Here is a 20176-nt window from a genome sequence, read left to right as displayed (position 1 = left end):
GTAGTAGTAATAGTAGTAGTAGTAGTCAAGGGGAGGTGACTGAGTGACGATGACTGGGGGAGGTGTGGGTGTCTGATAGTGACGAGAGAATGGCCTTGAAAGCACATGATAGTGATAGTATATTCAAGGTCATAAGTTTTACCTTCTATCCTTCACTTCCTAATTTCCCACAATCCCTCACGACTTTTGAGAGAGAGAGAGAGAGAGAGAGAGAGAGAGAGAGAGAATGCATGTTTCACCTCCCACAAATGTAAACAAACGGTAACAGTGTATTTCCCCCATTTCCTCCCCCATCACCTCAACACAGGGAAGGGAATCATCAGGCAACCATTAAAAAGCAGCAGGAACGCGTGACGGGTGAAACTGATGGAGATATGGGCGAAAGAATTAGACTTTACACTTACACTTCCAGAATCTGACCGTTGTGGCGTCGACCTCAAAATGTCGAGATGAGTTTGTTTTTTGTATTTATTATTAATTTTGCTTTCTAGTGAGATTTTATGTTGTATTTTGTTGATATTAATTCTGCTGTGTCCCCTCTAGCCTCTTGTATCCCGCGTCTCCAGGTCCTTCTTATCCAGGATTTCAAAGGGGACAACTTCAGGGCCGTTTGCTCCAGGACTGTAGGATATTTATGCAATAAGGTGTGCAATATCTGTATTTATTTATTTACTCATATTTTTGTAATGTATACTATATTTTTTTATATTTTTGATACTTTACCCTAAAGTCTTTGCCCAAGGGGTGGGTGGCAAGGTCCGTCCTCCTCCTTTGTTGTATTTCATTATTAATGCAACAATAAATGTATCAGTCAATCAATCAATCAATCCAGGGCTGTCAGAGATCTGCTAATTATTTATTGGCAAGACTGAAGATTACAACTTATTTTGCTGGTCATCCTCTCAACTTACCTGGTCTTACCTAATGAATACAACACTAATACAAAAAAAAAATAATAATAATAATAATATGCAATAATCTAGGATTACAGTTACTATAGCATATTATTGAAATTCTTTGAGTTTTGAAACAAGATAGAAATTATGTTGTATAAGGTATGTGCATAAAAAAGAAAAAAAAAACTATGAATTGATCTTTGACTTTTATTTATTTATTTATTTATTTATTTATTTATTTATTTTATTTTTATTTTATTTTATTTATTTATTTATTTATTTATTTATTTATTTATTTTTATTTTTTTTTCAGTGCACCACATACATATTCCTTCATGAAGTTTTTCATATGAATATGAAAAGGTTTGGGCGACTCATGCGTTCAGATGCCACCATTGACTGGGTCTTCGGCTTCACACGGATTCCTTATGTTCATTTGTTAAAGCTTCCAATAAAAGGCCGTTATTGCTAGCACTTATAATATGAAGAGAGAGAGAGAGAGAGAGAGAGAGAGAGAGAGAGAGAGAGAGAGAGAGAGAGAGAGAGAGAGAGAGAGAGACTGGCCAATGTCCCCTCCTCCTCCTCCCCAGCTGTGTGTGTGTGTGTGTGTGTGTGTGTGTGATAAAATGGAGGCAGGATCATAGAATTAAGATGAATTAATGCGATAATATCTTTTATTTAAAATGATAATAATAATGATAATAATAATAATAATAATAATAATAATAATAATAATAATAATAATAATAATAATAATAACAGTAATAACAATAATGTTACAAACGCTACAGAGAGGGTGGGGGAAAGCATGCAGCCCAAAAATTCAGTAAATAGGTTTGTTACATCAACGGTTTACTGTACATACTACTTTAGTCAGTCCACTTTCATTTTACAGTGTACAGTATTTTTTATTAAAATATTATGCACTATAAGTATAATGATTGTTTTTATTGTTAAAGTGAATTTTAAATGTGCCTAATAAGTATGAGATGTATATTTTATGGTTTAAACTATAAACATAGCTATTTTTGAGCCTTGTAGGGGTGGTTTCCCATATTTGTGGATTTTTGCTATTTCTGGGAGGCTTTGGAATGTAACACTCGCAAACAGGGGAAACACTCTATGACACGTTCTTTCTTCTCCCTTAATTCCACTTACTTTTTTTTTTATCTATGTAAGAACATAAGCGCATAAAAAAAAAGAAAAAAAATATGAGTAGCTGCAAGCAGCCATCAGGGCCACATGTAGCTGTCCTTGTATGAAATATATCTTCCTACCTCATCTATAAATTTGTCTTATCTTCTTTTAGAAGCTCCCTAATGACTCAGCACTAACAACTTGATTCATCTACCACCTTATTTGAGAAGCAATTCCTTCAGGTCTCTTTTTTAAAGTTAACATTTTCCCTTGAAGCAAAGGACACACATTACCTTGTACAGGGGTGGGATGTAGCGCTCAAGACGAGCCATTGTGTCCAGAGTTGGTGGTGCATTGTGAATTTCTAGGCTGTAAGGATCCTCGTGCTTGCGATTTGCACTTATCATCATCTGCAGGAAAACAAAATAAAAAAATCAATAAATACATAAATAAAAAAAAAATCACAACAATAAACCCTCAATAAATTGAATTTCTGGTAAACTGATCCCTTTGTGCCAATCAAACTTCCCTCAGTAAACTGACCATATGTTTGGTTTATTCGACAAGTTTGAAAGTTGACCAAACATGCCAGTGACGCTGTGCATATCCCTTGGGTAAGCTGACTACTGGCGCAGGCCTAGGCTGGGCTGACTGAACACAGCTCAGTGTGTGGCTGGTTATCACAGAGTGTGGTACCTCGCTAATGTGCTCTCTCTCACTCACAGTGACACATACATCTACAATGTCTTCCCAAACTCCCACCACATCTTGTAAGACTCCATCACCGTCTCATGCTTCATGGAGAAAGGGAGAAAAGATTCTCTCTGTGCATCAGAAGTTTGAGATAATCCAGGACCATGAGAGGGACATGTCACATGCTCAACTGATGGACAAGTATGGCCTGAAGAAAACAACACTTCATGATATTATCAAGGCCAGGAAGACAAAGGGAGATGGAAAGTGGGAAGAAAAGTAAGGAGGTGTACCAGAACAGACAGCTTCCCATGGATAACCTTGCTGAAGCTAATAAATGGTATACCCAGGAGAGAGCAGGTGTACCTGTCCATGGCTTGGATATACAACATGCTGCACAGAGACTTGCTAAGCATCTTGGCCACACCAACTTGAAGTGTAGTGATGGTTGGCTGTGGCAGTTTTGACGGTGCCATGACATTGTAAACAAAGCCATCACTGGGGAGCTGCTTAGCGCTGATGCCAGTATTGTGGATCCATTTGTGAACAGGTCTCACAAGTTGAGGGAAATGGAGTGTTACCAAGACTTTCAAATGTACAATGCAGATGAAACTGGGTTATATTGGAAGTCTCTGCCCAGGAACACCTAGGCTTCCAGCAATATAAACAGAACTGGACCGAAGTCTGTTGTTGTTCAGTGCTAAGCCAAGGGCACTTAAGAATTTAATACCTGTAGCATTCTGCACCAGTGCTTCAGCATGGTTTACTCAGGATACTATGGGTGATTGGTTCCACAATATTTTTGAGCCAGCTGTCAACATCAAAAAATGTATGGCATTGGCATTGACAGGGTCAAGACTGTACTGCTAATGAACACTTCTCCAGCACATCCATCATCAGCAAAGCTCTGCAGCAAAGATGAAAAAAATGAGTTTTGTTCCTGCCACCAAACACGACTGCCCTGATTCAACCTATAGACCAGGGATTATCAAGAGTGAGAAATGAGTCTACCACAATCTCTACCTGTAGAAGTGCCTCGTCGGCATGGAGGATGGAATAGATGAAGTAGGCTATGAAAACAACATGTGGAGGAAAACATTGTACAATTTCAAGAAATATAACATCAAGGACGAGATTTATAACTGGGAATAGGCATGGAAAGCAGTGCCTTTCTCCACACTTAAGAATGCCTGGTGCAAACTTTTGAAAACCCCAAACTCCAGCTCAGCTTCATGATTTGGAGGGGTTCAAGGCACCAAGGGCAGCTGAAATGTTGGCTGCAGCTGGACAGGGTTCTATTCTCATAGAGGAGATGGAGGATTGGGTAGAAAAGGAAGCTGACTTGCATGGTTGCCATCAAACAGAAGATGAAATTGTGCAAAAGTTGACTTCACCCAACTGACTTGCGGAACAGGAAGAAGCGAAGGTGGACTGTCAACTGCAGCAGTGATTGATGCAAATGACACACTGCTGGCCCTAGCTGACAAAAGTTGGTGGACCTCTGGTTGAGAGTTATGAGATGTTCCACATAGTTCACAGCTTTTTAATGAAACAACAGCAGGCCAGAAAAGTCCAGTAGAAAATCTCCAAATACTTCAAGGCTACTCCATCACCTGATCTTCCAGCTAGAAAGAAGCAGAAGCAAGATTCAGAGACAATGTGTCAGTTGCTCCAGCATCCTCAATGAGCTTACTCAGTACTTTCTCATACTCACCACAGGTTACATCAGAACTACCATAACAAATTTTCACTCCTTTGATGACAATGATAAGTAAAGAAAGTGCACAGTGTAAAGTTATGTAGGTTTAAGTGTTTAGTGTTAAGTGTAGTGTTAAGATAACATTAGTGTGTTTAATGTAGTATTAAGTGTTGAACAACTACTGTTCAGTACAGCATAGTGTAATACATTACAGTGGTGGTGGTGGTGGTGGTGGTGGTGGTGGTGGTGGTGGTGGTGGTGAGCTCTGGTGTAGTGTGGTGGTATGTGTGTCACTTGGCTTCCTCCCCTTCGTCTCACAGCAACATTCCCAACACAGCAACACAGTATCTCTTCCTTGTTTAGTGAGTGTAACAGTCAAAAATACTTTTAATTGATCAATCTTATTATCTATATTACAGTATAGCAAGTAGTATACCACTAAAGATCTACTGTAAAAAAATGTACGAAAAGAAGCCACCCATTTTCAACATACATATTACTGAACGCGTCACCGTATAAACCGACCCTCAGTCAGTTTACAAGGTGCTATTTTGACCATCTTATAAATAAAATTTTCTGATAAACCATCAGGTATCTCCTCCCAATTAGTTTGGTTTATTGAGGGTTTACTGTAATACACTGGTTCATACATGTAGATTTTTTAATCTCTTCCTAATCAGATATACTCAAACTGAAAACTGCACTAATGCCAGCTACTGTTTCTGTGAAGCCATCACCTTCACCTTCTGATAAGACATTGTTAGTAAAGAGGTTTTGAATATAAGAATACCAGTTCCTACTGTCATAAATTGGTGTTTTCAATGAAACCCTAAATTGCATCAGCTAATTCAACACGTTGGGCACAAGTAATGTATTTTTTCCTTGTCATTAATAATTTTCCTCTTTGTTCCTCTTCTCCAGCCAAGAAACGAGATAGGTAATGGCTATCCCATGTGCATCTGGTTTTGCTGGTGTCACCATACAAAAAGAGAGACTAGTTGACTTATTTCAATGCTAAGTAATTCCTTCAAATGAACGAGTAGCACTTAAAAATTATTATTTTCACACAATTGCAACATCATTATAAACTCTTCAATTACAAACACATTTTTTAAATGATGATAGGCATTATTTTAGCAGGGATAAGGCATATACAGTAGTTAGCAGGTTCAGAAAAGCAGTAAATATTGAAATATCAATAGAAGATAGGACAAAATGCAAAACTGCAGCAGTGAGATTCAAGACAGTTAAATGAAGGGAGTTAATAAGGTGAAAAACTGCAGACTCAATCCACCTATCTTGTTTAATACACTTGCATGACTTGATCATCCCCATACATGGCAGCCTCACATAATACAGTGATGAATAGGGTCCCAATGGAGAGTTAGCAGCAGGAAGGATGAGAATAATTGGCTAAAACGACACATGACACTGAAATTCATGGAAGCTGTTTTGAAGGTGTTTTTGAAGGTGTGAAAGATGTGAAATTTCAAGTTGAGATTTTTGGAAAAAGGCAGTCCAACTATGTTCAATGTAGAAAAGAGGAATAGTTGAGTGTCACTAAAAAAAAAAGACAGCAGTCTGAATAATATGTTGAGTGGATAGATGAAGGAATTTAGTTTTTGAGCCACTGGACAACACAAGGTCTACCCTCCCCTACTTTAGATGAGTGTAGAAAAACAAAGACTGCCTCTATTATCTCAGCAATATTACAACTGGAAGAGAAGGTTGAAATGTAAGTGCAGAGAGGATAGAGTTTTTACAAGATTTTTATTTATTTCTTTATTTTTTTTTTTTATTTAGGTAGGAGGGGCACTGGCCAAAGAAGAAGAAGAAGAAGAAGAAGGCCCAATGAGGTGCCAGTCCCCCAAAGAGAGTTCAAACTGGTCATCAAAATTTAAAGGATAAATATCTTGGAAACCTTCCTCTTGAGAGTTTAAATTATAGGAAGGAGGAAATACAAAAGCAGGCAGGGAGTTCCAAAGTTTACCTGAGAAAGGGATGAATGACTGAGAATACTGATTAACTCTCACATTAAAGAGGTGGACAGAATAGGGATAAGAGAAAGAAGAAAGTCTTGCACAGCAAGGCCACAATAGGAGGAGAGGAATGCAGTTAGCAAGATCAGGAGAGCAGTTAGCATGAAAACAGCAGTAGAAGATAGCAAGAGATGCAACATTGCAGCAATGAGAGAGAAGTTGAAGACAGTCAGTTAGAGGAGAGGAGTTGATAGGATGAAAAGCTTTTGATTCCTTGCTTAAAAATTAAAACTTCATGCTAGACTTCATTAAAGAATTTTGATATATCTAAAGTAAGAGCAAAGGTTTCACCAAAATTACTGAGAGAATGACCAAGATTCAGTAAGGAAAATAAGAAGACTGTCAGTGGAATGTCCTTTGCAAAATCTATATCTATGACTAGAAGGAAGACATTAAGCAGACAGATGCTTAATTATTTTCTTGCGAATATATTTAAAAGTAAAAAAAAAGTGTAAAATCAATCCAATAGGTCAGTTATTTAAGGGCTTGCGGTGATCACCCTTCTTAAGCTTACTAGGTTGAATGTAGGCAACTTCCAGCAAGGAGGAAAGATGGATGTGGATGGAAAAAGATGTGAAAGTTTGACTAGGTAAGGCGCAAGCTCAGAAGCACAGTTATGAAGAAGAATAGGACAGACACCATCAGGCCAATAAGAATAAGAGTATCAAGGCCAAGGGGAATACCGATAGTAATCACAAAGAATTTCAGTGACAGACATAAGAGAGTACGAGGTAGGAGGTGAAGGAGAAGGAAGCCCAGAATCATGCACTGTTGAGTTGCTAGTACCAGTCAGAAAGAGAAACAAGAGAAGGCATTGGTGCCATCTAGATGAAGTAGCTGAGAGAGAGATAAAGAAGAGAAATTGTTGGAATGATTTTCAGCTTGATGCCAGAGGTCATGAGGAAAAGATGATTTAGTAAGATTTAAGGTATCTTCTATTTACCATGATCCATTTCAGATCACTGATCTGGTCATGCAACCTGTGTTGTATTTACCATCTTGATCTAGATTTACCCTGATCTGAGTGATGCAGATCATGATTTGGGTGATCTAAGTCTGGAGGTGGACTATAGAGGATGACACTTGTTGAAGTTGTTGGTAACAGCCATATTAGTGGGTGAGCAGCCTCTACTGGAAACTTATCTAAAGAAACATATCACAAGGAAAACGGTTGATAGGTCTGATGATCAAACTGAATGGTAATGAATCATTGCAGACTGCTGCTGTAGGCACAGAATGTGTTTAATAGTGGTAATAGATACAAGAAACAAGGGAAATAGAACAAATCACATCAAGTCTTGTTTTTCTGGCTTCTGATAATAATCATGTGGACATTGCCACTTTTACTAATGACTAAATTATGAGGCAAAGCAAAGTACCTTTTGTCCAGGTGTAAATAATATATCTTTGAACTTGAAGTTATCATTAAACCCAGCTGTGACCTCACTGAACGTTTCCTTTTGTCTCTCACAACACAGGGGGACAGTCACAGCCTGCCCTCTAAAGACAACTCTTTTCCTTCACACAAAACTACAAGCACCTAATTACACACACACCATTCACTCAAAATTCTAAATTATCATGGTGACTCCTACACCAGCCTTAGAGTCCAAACCTTGGGAGGGGAACACAAATGTCCCCAGGTGTCTTGACACCCCCCCTTAACTTGTCTTCATTTTCTTCTGCAACATTTGTGGTCTTAGATCTAATTTTCAATCAGTACAATACCATCTCTCCTCTTCTAAACCTCATCTTCTCTTCCTCACTGAAACTCAGGTGTCTGAGGCAACTGACAGTAGCCCCTTTTCTGTTCCCTCCTACTTTCTCTATCCTCATTTTCAATCCAAAGTTGGATATTGTGTGCAATGACTTAACCTGCTCTTGTGCCCATGCTCTTGAATCTTCTGAGTTTTCCACCATCTGGCTACAATTACAGAATCACTCTCAAACTAAATTTATCCATGCTGTATACCTCTCACCTAACTCCTCTGACTATTAGAAATTCTTTGACTTCTTAACTTTCAAAGTGGGGCACATTCTGACTCTCTTCCCTTTTGCAGAGATCTCCATTCTTGGAGACTTCAATGTTCACTACCAGCTTTGGCTTTCATCTCCCTTTACTGACCATCCTGGTGAACTAGCCTTCAACTTCACTGTCCTCCATGACCTAGAGCAATTGGTGCAACACCCTACTCATATTCCTGACTGCCTTGGAGACAGCCCCAACTTTCTTGATCTTTTCCAAACCTCTAATCATTCTGCTTATGCTGTTACCCTCTTTTCTCTGTTGCGCTCCTCTGATCACAATATCATATCTGTATCTTGTTCTATTGCTCCAATCCCTTCTCAGGATCCCTCTAAGTGGAGGTGCCTCTGGCATTTTGGCTCTGCTAGATGGAGGGACCTGAGGAGATATTTTGCTGATTTTCCTTGGAATGACTACTGCTTCCGTGAGAGACCCATCTCTGTGTGTCGAGCGCATAACAGAGGTGATAGTGTCTGGCATGGAGGTGCACATTCCTCACTCTTTTTCTTCACTGAAATCTTCCAAACCTTTGTTTAACACAGCCTGTTCTTGTGCTATACATGATAGAGAGGTGGCCCACAAAAGGTACTTAAACCTTCCATCACCAGAATCTCATGCATTTTATATTTCTGCCCAGAATCATGCCAAGTCTGTTCTCCAACTAGCCAAAAGCTCATTCATTAATATATGAAAGTGTCAAAATCTTTCGAGATCTAACTCGCCTCATGACTTCTGGCATCTAGCAAAAACCATCATCAAAACTTTCCTCCTTCTTTGCATCCTTTATTTCAACCAGATGGCACCACTGTTATCACATCTATCTGTAAAGCTGAATTATTTGCTCAAACCTTTGCTAAAAACTCTACCTTGGATGATTCTGGGCTTGTTCCTCCCTCTCCACCCTCTGACTATTTAATGCTACCTATTAAAATTCTTCGCAATGTTGTTTTCCATGCCCTCACTGGCCTAAACCCTTGGAAAGCTTATGGACTTGAAGGGGTCCCTTATATTGTTCTCTGAAACTGTGCCTCTGTGCTTGCACAGTGCCTAGTGAAACTCTTTCAACTCTGTCTGTCAACATCTACCTTTCCTTCTTGCTGGAAGTTTGCCTACATTCAACCTGTTCCTAAAATGGATGACCATTCTAATCCCTCAAATTACCATCCTATTGCTTTAATTTCCTGCCTGTCTAAAGTTTTTGAATCTATCCTCAACAGGAAGATTCTTATACATCTATCACTTCACAACCTTCTATCTGATCGCCAGTATGGATTCCGTCAAGGCCACTTTATTGGTGATCTTCTGGTCTTTCCTTACTGAGTCTTGGTCATCTTGTTTTAGAAATTCTGGTGAAACTTTTGCTGTTGCCTTAGACATATCAAAAGCTTTTGAAAGAGTCTGGCAAAAAACTTTGATTTTCAAACTACCCTCCTATGGCTTCTATCCTTCTCTCTGTAACTTCATCTCAAGTTTCCTTTCTGACTGTTCTATTGCTGCTGTGGTAGATAGTCACAGTTCTTTTCCTAAATCTATTGACAGTGGTGTTCCTCAGGGTTCTGTCCTGTCACCCACTCTCTTCCTATTATTCATCAATGATCTAAACCAAACTTCTTGTCCTATCAACTCCTTCGTTGATGATACCATCCTGCACTTTTCCATGTCTTTTTGTAGATGTCCAACCCTTCAGGAAGTAAATAGTTCACGCAGGGAAGCCACAAAATGCCTGACTTTTGATCTCTCTAAAATTTCTGGTTGGGGCAGAGCAAGCTTGGTATTGTTCAATGCCTCAAAAACTCAATTCCTCTGTCTGTCAACTCAACACAACCTTCCAGAGAACAATCCCCTCTTCTTCAATGACATTCAACTGTCATTCTATAGTGAACATCCTCAGACTATCCTTTTCTTATAATGTAAACTCTCTGTGTATCAAATTTTCATCTTTAGCTACCCACCTTCTCTCCATATGTGTTCATTATATTGAGGGTTCCTGTAATTTACGATAACTGAAAGAATAATCCAGACTGTTTGGGCTGAAAGACTGGCCTGGTGGTGACATCTGGCAGCTCTGAAACCTTTCCATTAGTTAGGCTAGGTCAGAAAAAAATCCGCGAATATGCAAAACCTCGAATACCGAATCACAAATATGTGGGGGAACACTGTATTCAGGATTGAGTAAATTGGACTGACATATGATAGATAGCGATTATGACATGTCGAAAAAAAGGATAGGAGTGTTGCAGAAGGTGGAGAAGTAATGATGAAATTGGGAGTGAAAATTAAAAGTGAAATATGGAGAGAGAAAAAAACAAAAATGCAAGTGTGCCAATTAAAGATAATGGAGAAATGTATACTTATTCTTGTGTACAGCCTATAACAAATATTTGAAATGATAAAGAATATAAGAAAGTAAAAAAGGATACCTTGTAGTGCTTAAGTAAAATACAGGTTGACTATCAATACTCCAGCATCATTTAATGTGGAACTTTCTTTAATCTGGCATGCTTTCATCTGCTTGTACAGAGGCTCCCACTTACAAGCAAGTTAGGTTTCAGTTGTCCATTTGTAAGTTGTTATTTTGGATGTACATTAACCTCAAGAGTTTTGTGTTTGCTTTCTTCCTAAGCCACAGCACTAAACTTGAGGATCATGAAACTCAGGGTATTGAAAACACTGGAAGCACTTATGCTGGCCATACAACCTAGCATTGTGATTGTTTATTCTGTCAGTGTGATGTAGTGGTGAGGCACAGTGTAAACAATATGATACTTCTTGATCTTGATGCTACAGGTGACTCAGGATTTCTCATGAGCCTTTCATTTGTACCTCCAGATGTTCATGAGTCAGGGAACGTTTGTTTTCTCAATTTTTTTAAACATGTGGACAAATTAATTTCAACATATTTTCACCATATATAGGGAGTTACACTGACAATTTGCTATTGCTCTGTTGTCTTTGTAGTATGTTAGAATAGAAATACAGCAAGAAAACAAGAGTAATAAGTGGTAACAGAACACTCTTTGTGCGAGTGTATAGATTTTACATATCATCAACATATATTTGGAGTTATATTGACAAGTAACTGTTGCTGTCCGTGGAATATGTTCAGATAAAAATGGAGCAAGGGAGTAATTTTGATGATGGGAACAATTCTTCACCACAACAACAGTCAAATTGATCCTTTCACACACTGAACATACATGTGCATCAAAATTTCTTCATGCGAAACAGCACTGACACACAAGTGCATCAGAAAATTTATTTAACCCCTTTAACATGAGGACATGTATACTGAGTCCTATTGCCACCTCTGATGTATTTGAGAATGTGTCTGCAGCGTTCTGGGTCACTTCAGCTCCATTACATGTAATTGCTTCTCAGGTATGGTGTAGGGCTCTCAGAATGCAGACCATATGTATGAGAGCTTGATTATCTCAAAATGTTATGTTGGAGTGTAAATGTGTTTGTATATATACACTCAAAGTGAACTTTAGAAGGTAATAACTGGCATGAATTAACAGAAAAAAAGGCAGAAAAATTTTAGTATTGATGTGTTTGGCACATCACTCGTCTCAAGTTGTGATTACATACATACATATAGTCTCTGCCAGCTCCCTCCCTTTCAAACACTGTTTTCTCTTCCTCTTTGCTCTCCTTTTTCCTCTCTTCCTTCCATCTCTTTTGCTTTCCTCACTGTTTCCTCCACTGGATATTGTAAAGAGAGAGAGAGAGAGAGAGAGAGAGAGAGAGAGAGAGAGAGAGAGAGAGAGAGAGAGAGAGAGAGAGAGAGAGAGAGAGCAAGTGTGTGTGTGTGTGTGTGTGTGTGTGTGTGTGTGTACTCCCTGACTTGAGTCTTGACCTCATACCACTCCTCACTACAACAGTCTTCCTCACCAAAACAGCCTTCCTTACTGCAACAATTTTCCTTACCAAAAAAACCTTCAGGTGACATCACACAGGGCAAATTTCTCCCCAAATGTTTGTCATTTTTGTTGGTGATTGGGCAAAACAAGCAGCAAACAATGTCTTGTTGCTCATTTTCTGTTATTGGAGAGAATAGAAAACAGTTATGTTGCTGGATGTGTTGTATTTGTAGTTAAATGACTGCCATTATAAGCTATAAATATAAACAAATATACGAGTGAACTATTGTACTTTATGAGACAAATTGGCAACTACAAAACAAAAACACAAAAATTGAAATACTTATGTGATTGTATGATTGTGATTTGATTGCCTCATGTTAATTTATTTATAGTCCTTATTTGACAACCACAGTTAGCAAGATGTGTCATAATGGAGTCCTGTGCTAAGTGAAAGCTTGGCACAAATTAACAGCTGTAGTGGATTCAGACCATTCAAATTGATACTTGGGCTGTTGGCTGTACCTGCTCTCTCTGTTGCCACCTCAACTCCTGAGTGATCTGACCAGATCTGACCATGGCCAGCAGGGCACAGTGTGTGGAGACAGTGCTGCATGGCCTGTATGTGTTGCCAAGTGGATTGAAAGATATGCAGTGTTGTTGTTCCATCATCATATTGAAAGCCATTCAAAAAAACATGCATTCATATATATTAACATATAATTTTGGAATGATTAAGGGAAAATAAAGTGGCTGAAGAGACACTAATTCGGGTTTGTTGTTATGGAATGACCAGGTATCAAAACAAGAGTCCTGTCCCTGTGAGATGCCAAACTTATTGGGTTCGTGGTATCACCAACAAAAACAGCCAACATGTTGGGAGGAGTTTGCCCTGTGTGATGCCACCTTTCCTCACCACAGCAACCTTTCTCACCACAACAACCTTCCTCGCCACAACAACCCTCCTCTCCATAACAACCTTCCTCTCCACAACAACCATCCTTACCAAAACAACCTTCCTCTCCCCAAGAATACTCCTCACCACAACAACCTTCCTCACCACAACAACCTTCCTTTCCACAAGCCTTCCTCACCACAACAACCCTCCTTTCCACAAGCCTTTCTCTCCACAACAACCTTTCTTACCACATCAGCTTTCCTCACAACATCAGCTTTCCTCTCCTTGCTATATGCTTCACCATTATGCACATGTTCACCACTGCCCAGCCCTTCATATCACAATCATGTTCTCCCCATTCCTTTATCAGCCATCCTGCCTTCATCTCCTCATCCTTCTCCCTCATCACTACCTGGCCCATCACATTCATCCCCTCACCACTCACCATCATCACTACTACCTGGCCCTCCTCATTCTTCATCCTGTGCTCACTCACCATCTCCCTCTTCATCTCCCATGTCCCCACCTGTGGTCTGGTGCATCACAATCATTCTGTCATTACTCACTGTCTTCCTCACCACCACCCATTGCATCAAAACAGCTGAGTCAATGTATGTTCTTTATCAGGTTGAGGAAGAATAATACTATCCACTCTTACCTGCCAGTTTGGATGAGGAGTGAAGTGAGTATAGTGTTCGTAGGTTATTTAATGAAAAGAACATTCTTATTTTGAGGTTTGTTGATATAACAAGGACATATGTTAAATTTTGCTTCTTTTGATATATAATACATTGTTAGATTTTATGGCTTATTGTAGTTGTGTTCAATGTAGAAGCCTCAAATTTTAGTGGGCATGGCAATTCTGGATATGACACTTGATGGTAGTGAAAGTTAAATTCATTAAAAATAAAATTTCTGATGTAAGTGCTTCAATTTTTTGGTGAATCAGTTGTTGTGTGCAGTGATATAAGGCAATGTAAAACAAAGAAAGAAGTAAGTATGAATGAGAAAAGAATAATGATGGAAGGGAAGAGGGAGAGAGGCTGGGGATGAGACTTGGATGTGTCTCTGACACATAGCCTACGCAGCCTGAAGCTCTAGTATATTATTTATCTGTACAATCACTCATATTCCCCACATAAATTTCCTTATTTCCCCTTGTCCATTCAATTTAAGTCTCACCCAGTATTTAGTAGAAGAGTTGCTCTTGACAATAAAGTAATCAGTATTCATCTAGTCCCCTTAGTTTAATCATTAGCATTTTCAGAAGTGAAATGTCTTATTCATATAAACCCACACAGGTTACAGAGAAGCAAGCAGGTGGGTTTATGTATGTATGTATGTATGTATGTATGTTGCCACTCCCCCCCCTTCCTTGTTGCCTCCTCTAACCCCTCCCACATAGCAGCAAAGTGGGAGCATTTTGGCACATTTTCACACAGTCAGTCACTATGCAGCACTTAGAGCAGATGTATTGAGATGGGCAATAATATCTGGCTGAGACTAAGGCAAGATTACAGTTAGTTGGGTCAGTTGCTTTAAGGAAATAAGTGAGTCATTACTTGCCATATGCCCCGGCCTACTTACATAGTATAGGAGTCTCCATATCCAGGGAAGTTACTCCTCGGCTGTGTGTGTGTGCAAGCCGAGTTCTTGTACAGTGAGCGGTGAATTACCCTCCTGTGTGTTTGTTGGCACTTTTCTGTAGTCATTTCCCTTGTTAGTGAGCTCGTTGTGTTAAATGCCACTGTTGGCTGATGCTGCTTAGCTGCAGAATACTTAAGTGAAAAGCTGTGTAGTGGAACTTTACTCCTTCCTCAGGCCCTGACAAGGCCTGCTGTCCAGGAGGTAATAAACAACACTGCTTTGTGAGAGATATAACACATCTTTGGACAGTGGGAGGATTTATTACTTAAATCCAATGGGATTTTATACCTCAACCATATGTATTATTGCTCGTTATAATTGTTTCTTCCTAGATGTGGTTGTTGATCTTTTCATAGCTGTGGGAGTTAAGTGTTATTAGGGTATTTTCCTTGTCTGTAGATGGGTAAGACAGACTGGCGACCTTGTTAGTGTGACCTGGTGTTACAACCGTTGTTAAGAAGGGTGCATGAGTCAAAAGTGGACCTTGTAACCCATATTAAGCCCTGCATCCAGTCACGTAGGTGACTAGGAGGAAGCTATTCCAGGTGTGGCAGCTTTGTGAAGGGGCTGGGAACTGGTTGTAACACAGTGATGAGCATAAGTTTCACAAAAATAATGAGTTGGCAATGCTGATGCTTCCCAGAATAGGCTGACCATTAGATAATTTATCAGTTTCAGTCTGTAAAGTTGACTCTACATGATCAATATTATTGCACAATATATTGACTAATTTTTATTGTGCAATAAAATATCAAACTCTTTTTGATGTCTTCAGTATATTGTGTCATTCTCCAATACTGTTCCTTCACTGTCAATAATATTGTACAATACACAATATTGCACAATAATATTGATTGTATAGGGTCAGCTTAACTCAGGCTGTCAGCACATAATCCAAAATGAATGCTGATTTAAGTTTTCCTTTATTTTCTTGAGATCTCATTGACATATTGCAGTGACAAAAGTATCATTGTAAGGCTCATAAAAAGATAGTTTAGTTGATGTGTAGTGCACAGAATGCTCATTGGAAAAGTTCTGAGCCATGAGGCTGTGAACTTTTTTTTTTTGTATTTATTTTTAAGGAAAAAATAATGAAATAGCTTTTTAGTAAATTTTTTATATGACCATCATAAAGATGAATTTTTTTTTTATCTAGTGATATATGATATATGTGCTTACTTATGAGTTTTGAAGGAAAGAAAAATTCTTCCAAATCAAAGTTTTGCAAGGCACACAGAGAGGCCACAAATACCTGCCAACAGAAGATATATTGTAAAGAAAATTTATGAAACCTGCTGGTGCATGAGAGAGTTAAGAACCCTTGCAGTATGTGTGTTTACCTATTTATATTTTTTAAAGGATTGAGTCATGCATGTAATGTCCTGTTTTTTAGTAACCAATTATCATATTTTCTTTAAATTTATGTGTACTGTTTGCACACACTACCTCTTCTAACAGTGAATTCCATAAATCTATTACTCTATTTAGAAAACTGTAGTTTTGTATGTCTTTGTCTCTCTTTTTTCTCAGTTTCATTTTATGTTCTCTTAACCTCATTTTATGTTCTCTGCCTCTCCTCAGAAGGAGGAGGCAGTAGACACCTGCCAAAATGATAATTACTCCCAGTGAGGTCTAAAGCACTGTTCAGGGGGTGCTGTGAACTTATCATTAAACTCAGCTGTGACCTCACTGAACGTTTCCCTTTGTGTCTCACAACACAAGGGGGCAGTCACAGCCTGCCCTCTAAAGACAACTCTCTTCCTCCTCACAAAACTACAAGCACCTAATAACACACACATCCTTCACCCAAAAATTTTAAAATCATCATGGCGACTCCTACACCAGCCTCGGAGTCCCCATCTGGGGAGGGGACCATAAGTGTCCCCAGGTCGGACTGCCTTTCTGTCGACGACCCTAAGTGTCTTGACACCCCCCTCAACTTTTTCTTCATTAACTTCTGCAACATTCGCGGTCTAAGATCTAATTTTCAATCTGTAGAACACCACCTCTCCTCTTCTAAACCTCATCTTCTTTTCCTCACTGAAACTCAGGTGTCTGAGGCAACTGACAGTAGCCCCTTTTCTGTTCCCTCCCACTTTCTCTATCCTCATTTTTGATCCAAAGCTGGATGCTGCGTTTATGTGCGCAATGACTTAACCTGCTCTCATGCCTACGCTCTTGAATCTTCCGAGTTTTCCACCATCTGGCTACGACTACAGAGTCACTCTCATACTAAATTTATCTGTGCTGTATACCTCTCTCCTAACTCCTCTGACTATAAAAAATTCTTTGACTACTTAACTTCCAAAGTGGAGCACATTTTGACCCTCTTCCCTTTTGCAGAGATCTCCATTCTTGGAGACTTCAATGTTCACCACCAGCTTTGGCTTTCCTCTCCCTTCACTGACCATCCTGGTGAACTAGCCTACAACTTTGCTATCCTCCATGACCTAGAGCAATTGGTGCAACACCCTACTCGTATTCCTGACCGTCTTGGAGATACGCCCAACATTCTTGACCTTTTCCTGACCTCTAATCCTTCTGCTTATGCTGTCACCCTTTCTTCTCTGTTGGGCTCCTCCGATCACAATCTCATATCTTTATCTTGTCCTATCACTCCAATCCCTCCTCAGGATCCCCCTAAGCGAAGGTGCCTCTGGCGTTTTGCCTCTGCTAGTTGGGGGGACCTGAGGAGGTATTTTGCTGATTTTCCTTGGAATGACTACTGCTTCCGTGTCAGAGACCTGTCTTTGTGTGCTGAGCGCATAACAGAGGTGATAGTGTCTGGCATGGAGGCGTACATTCCTCACTCTTTTTCTCGTCCTAAACCTTCTAAACCTTGGTTTAACACAGCTTGTTCTCATGCTATACATGATAGAGAGGTGGCCCACAAAAGGTACTTAAGCCTTCCATCGCCAGAATCTCATGCACTTTATATTTCTGCCCGGAACCATGCCAAGTCTGTTCTCCAACTAGCCAAAAACTCCTTCATTAACAGAAAATGTCAAAACCTTTCAAGATCTAACTCCCCTCATGATTTCTGGCATCTAGCCAAAAATATCTCCAATAACTTTGCTTCTTCTTCTTTCCCTCCTCTACTTCAACCAGATGGCACCACTGCTATCACATCTATTTCTAAAGCTGAACTCTTTGCTCAAACCTTTGCTAAAAACTCTACCTTGGACGATTCTGGGCTTGTTCCTCCCTCTCCTCCACCCTCTGACTACTTCATGCCACGTATTAAAATTCTTTGCAATGATGTTTTCCATGCCCTCGCTGGCCTAAACCCTCGGAAGGCTTATGGACCTGATGGGGTCCCTCCTATTGTTCTCCGAAACTGTGCCTCCGTGCTTGCACCTTGCCTAGTCAAACTCTTTCAGCTCTGTCTGTCAACATCTACCTTTCCTTCTTGCTGGAAGTTTGCCTACATTCAACCTGTTCCTAAAAAGGGTGACCGCTCTAATCCCTCAAACTACCGTCCTATTGCTTTAATATCCTGCTTATCTAAAGTTTTTGAATCTATCCTCAACAGGAAGTTTCTTAAACATCTATCACTTCACAACCTTCTATCTGATCACCAGTATGGGTTCCGTCAAGGCCGCTCTACTGGTGATCTTCTGGCTTTCCTTACTGAGTCTTGGTCATCCTCTTTTAGAGATTTTGGTGAAACTTTTGCTGTTGCCTTGGACATATCAAAAGCCTTTGATAGAGTCTGGCACAAAGCTTTGATTTCCAAACTACCCTCCTACAGTTTCTATCCTTCTCTCTGTAACTTCATCTCAAGTTTCCTTTCTGACCGTTCTATTGCTGCTGTGGTAGACGGTCACTGTTCTTCTCCTAAATCTATTAACAGTGGTGTTCCTCAGGGTTCTGTCCTGTCACCCACTCTCTTCTTATTATTCATTAATGATCTTCTAAACCAAACTTCTTGTCCTATCCACTCCTATGCTGATGATACCACCCTGCACTTTTCCACGTCTTTTCATAGACGTCCAACCCTTCAGGAGGTAAACATATCACGCAGGGAAGCCATAGAACGCCTGACTTCTGATCTTTCTAAAATTACTGATTGGGGCACAGCAAACTTGGTATTGTTCAATGCCTCAAAAACTCAATTCCTCCATCTATCAACTCGACACAACCTTCCAGACAACTATCCCCTCTTCTTCAATGACACTCAACTGTCCCCCTCTTCTACACTGAACATCCTCGGTCTGTCCTTTACTTATAATCTGAACTGGAAACTTCACATCTCATCTCTAGCTAAAACAGCTTCTATGAAGTTAGGTGTTCTGAGACGTCTCCGCCAGTTTTTCTCACCCCCCCAGCTGCTAACTCTGTACAAGGGCCTTATCCGTCCATGTATGGAGTATGCTTCACATGTCTGGGGGGGTTCCACTCATACTGCTCTTCTAGACAGGGTGGAATCAAAAGCTTTTTGTTTCATCAACTCCTCTCCTCTAACTGACTGTCTTCAGCCTCTCTCTCACTGCCGCAATGTTGCATCTTTAGCTATCTTCTACCGCTATTTTCATGCTAACTGCTCTTCTGATCTTGCTAACTGCATGCCTCCCCTCCTTCCGCGGCCTCGCTGCACAAGACTTTCTCTTTCTCTCACCCCTATTCTGTCCACCTCTCTAATGCAAGAATTAACCAGTATTCTCAATCATTCATCCCTTTCTCTGGTAAACTCTGGAACTCCCTGCCTGCTTCTGTATTTCCACCTTCCTACGACTTGAATTCCTTCAAGAGGGAGGTTTCAAGACACTTATCCACCAATTTTTGACCACTGCTTTGACCCTTTTATGGGACTGGCATTTCAGTGGGCATTTTTTTTTTATTAGATTTTTGTTGCCCTTGGCCAGTGTCCTTCCTACATAAAAAAAAAAAAATGTTTCATCTTGTAATCAAATTTGTTGCATCAATATTTTCTTTTTCTGTCAAACATTTATACATCACGATCATTTCACCTCTTATCCTTCTTTCTTCATAGCTTAACCCTCTAAGGGATGGCACCATTCTTGATGCTGCCCTTTGAACTTTCTCCAGTTTGGAGATATGTTTTTTTAAGTGTTTTGGAGATATGTTTTTTTAAGTGTAGGTTCCATACCACCACTGCATATCTAATGTGGATCTTATGAATGATGTTATAAATTTCTTTTCATCTCTTCATCTGTTTATGTGAATGCTGTTCTCATATTTGGCAACAGGACATACATATTTCTCACCTTATCATTTATATGATTATCTGAAGTTAGCTTATTATTTATTCTCATGTCTA

At 39.6% G+C, this 20176-nt stretch overlaps 1 protein-coding gene across 9 annotated transcripts in view; it reads right to left on the bottom strand.

The window, feature by feature from the left end:
• LOC135098307 (prostaglandin G/H synthase 1-like) overlaps nt 1–20176 on the bottom strand; it is a 103519-nt gene that overhangs the window by 40477 nt on the left and 42866 nt on the right. For all 9 annotated transcript variants that reach the window (XM_064000592.1, XM_064000587.1, XM_064000590.1 and 6 more), the window contains exon 2: nt 2327–2443. In XM_064000592.1, the coding sequence (XP_063856662.1) occupies nt 2327–2443 (117 nt within the window). The remainder of the gene's footprint in view (nt 1–2326; nt 2444–20176) is intronic.

The sequence above is a fragment of the Scylla paramamosain genome, unplaced genomic scaffold, assembly GCF_035594125.1.
Source record: "Scylla paramamosain isolate STU-SP2022 unplaced genomic scaffold, ASM3559412v1 Contig54, whole genome shotgun sequence".
Classification (NCBI taxonomy): Eukaryota; Metazoa; Arthropoda; class Malacostraca; order Decapoda; family Portunidae; genus Scylla; species Scylla paramamosain.
Note: the sequence above shows the minus strand (reverse complement) of the source record. Positions and strands in the feature narration are given on the sequence as shown.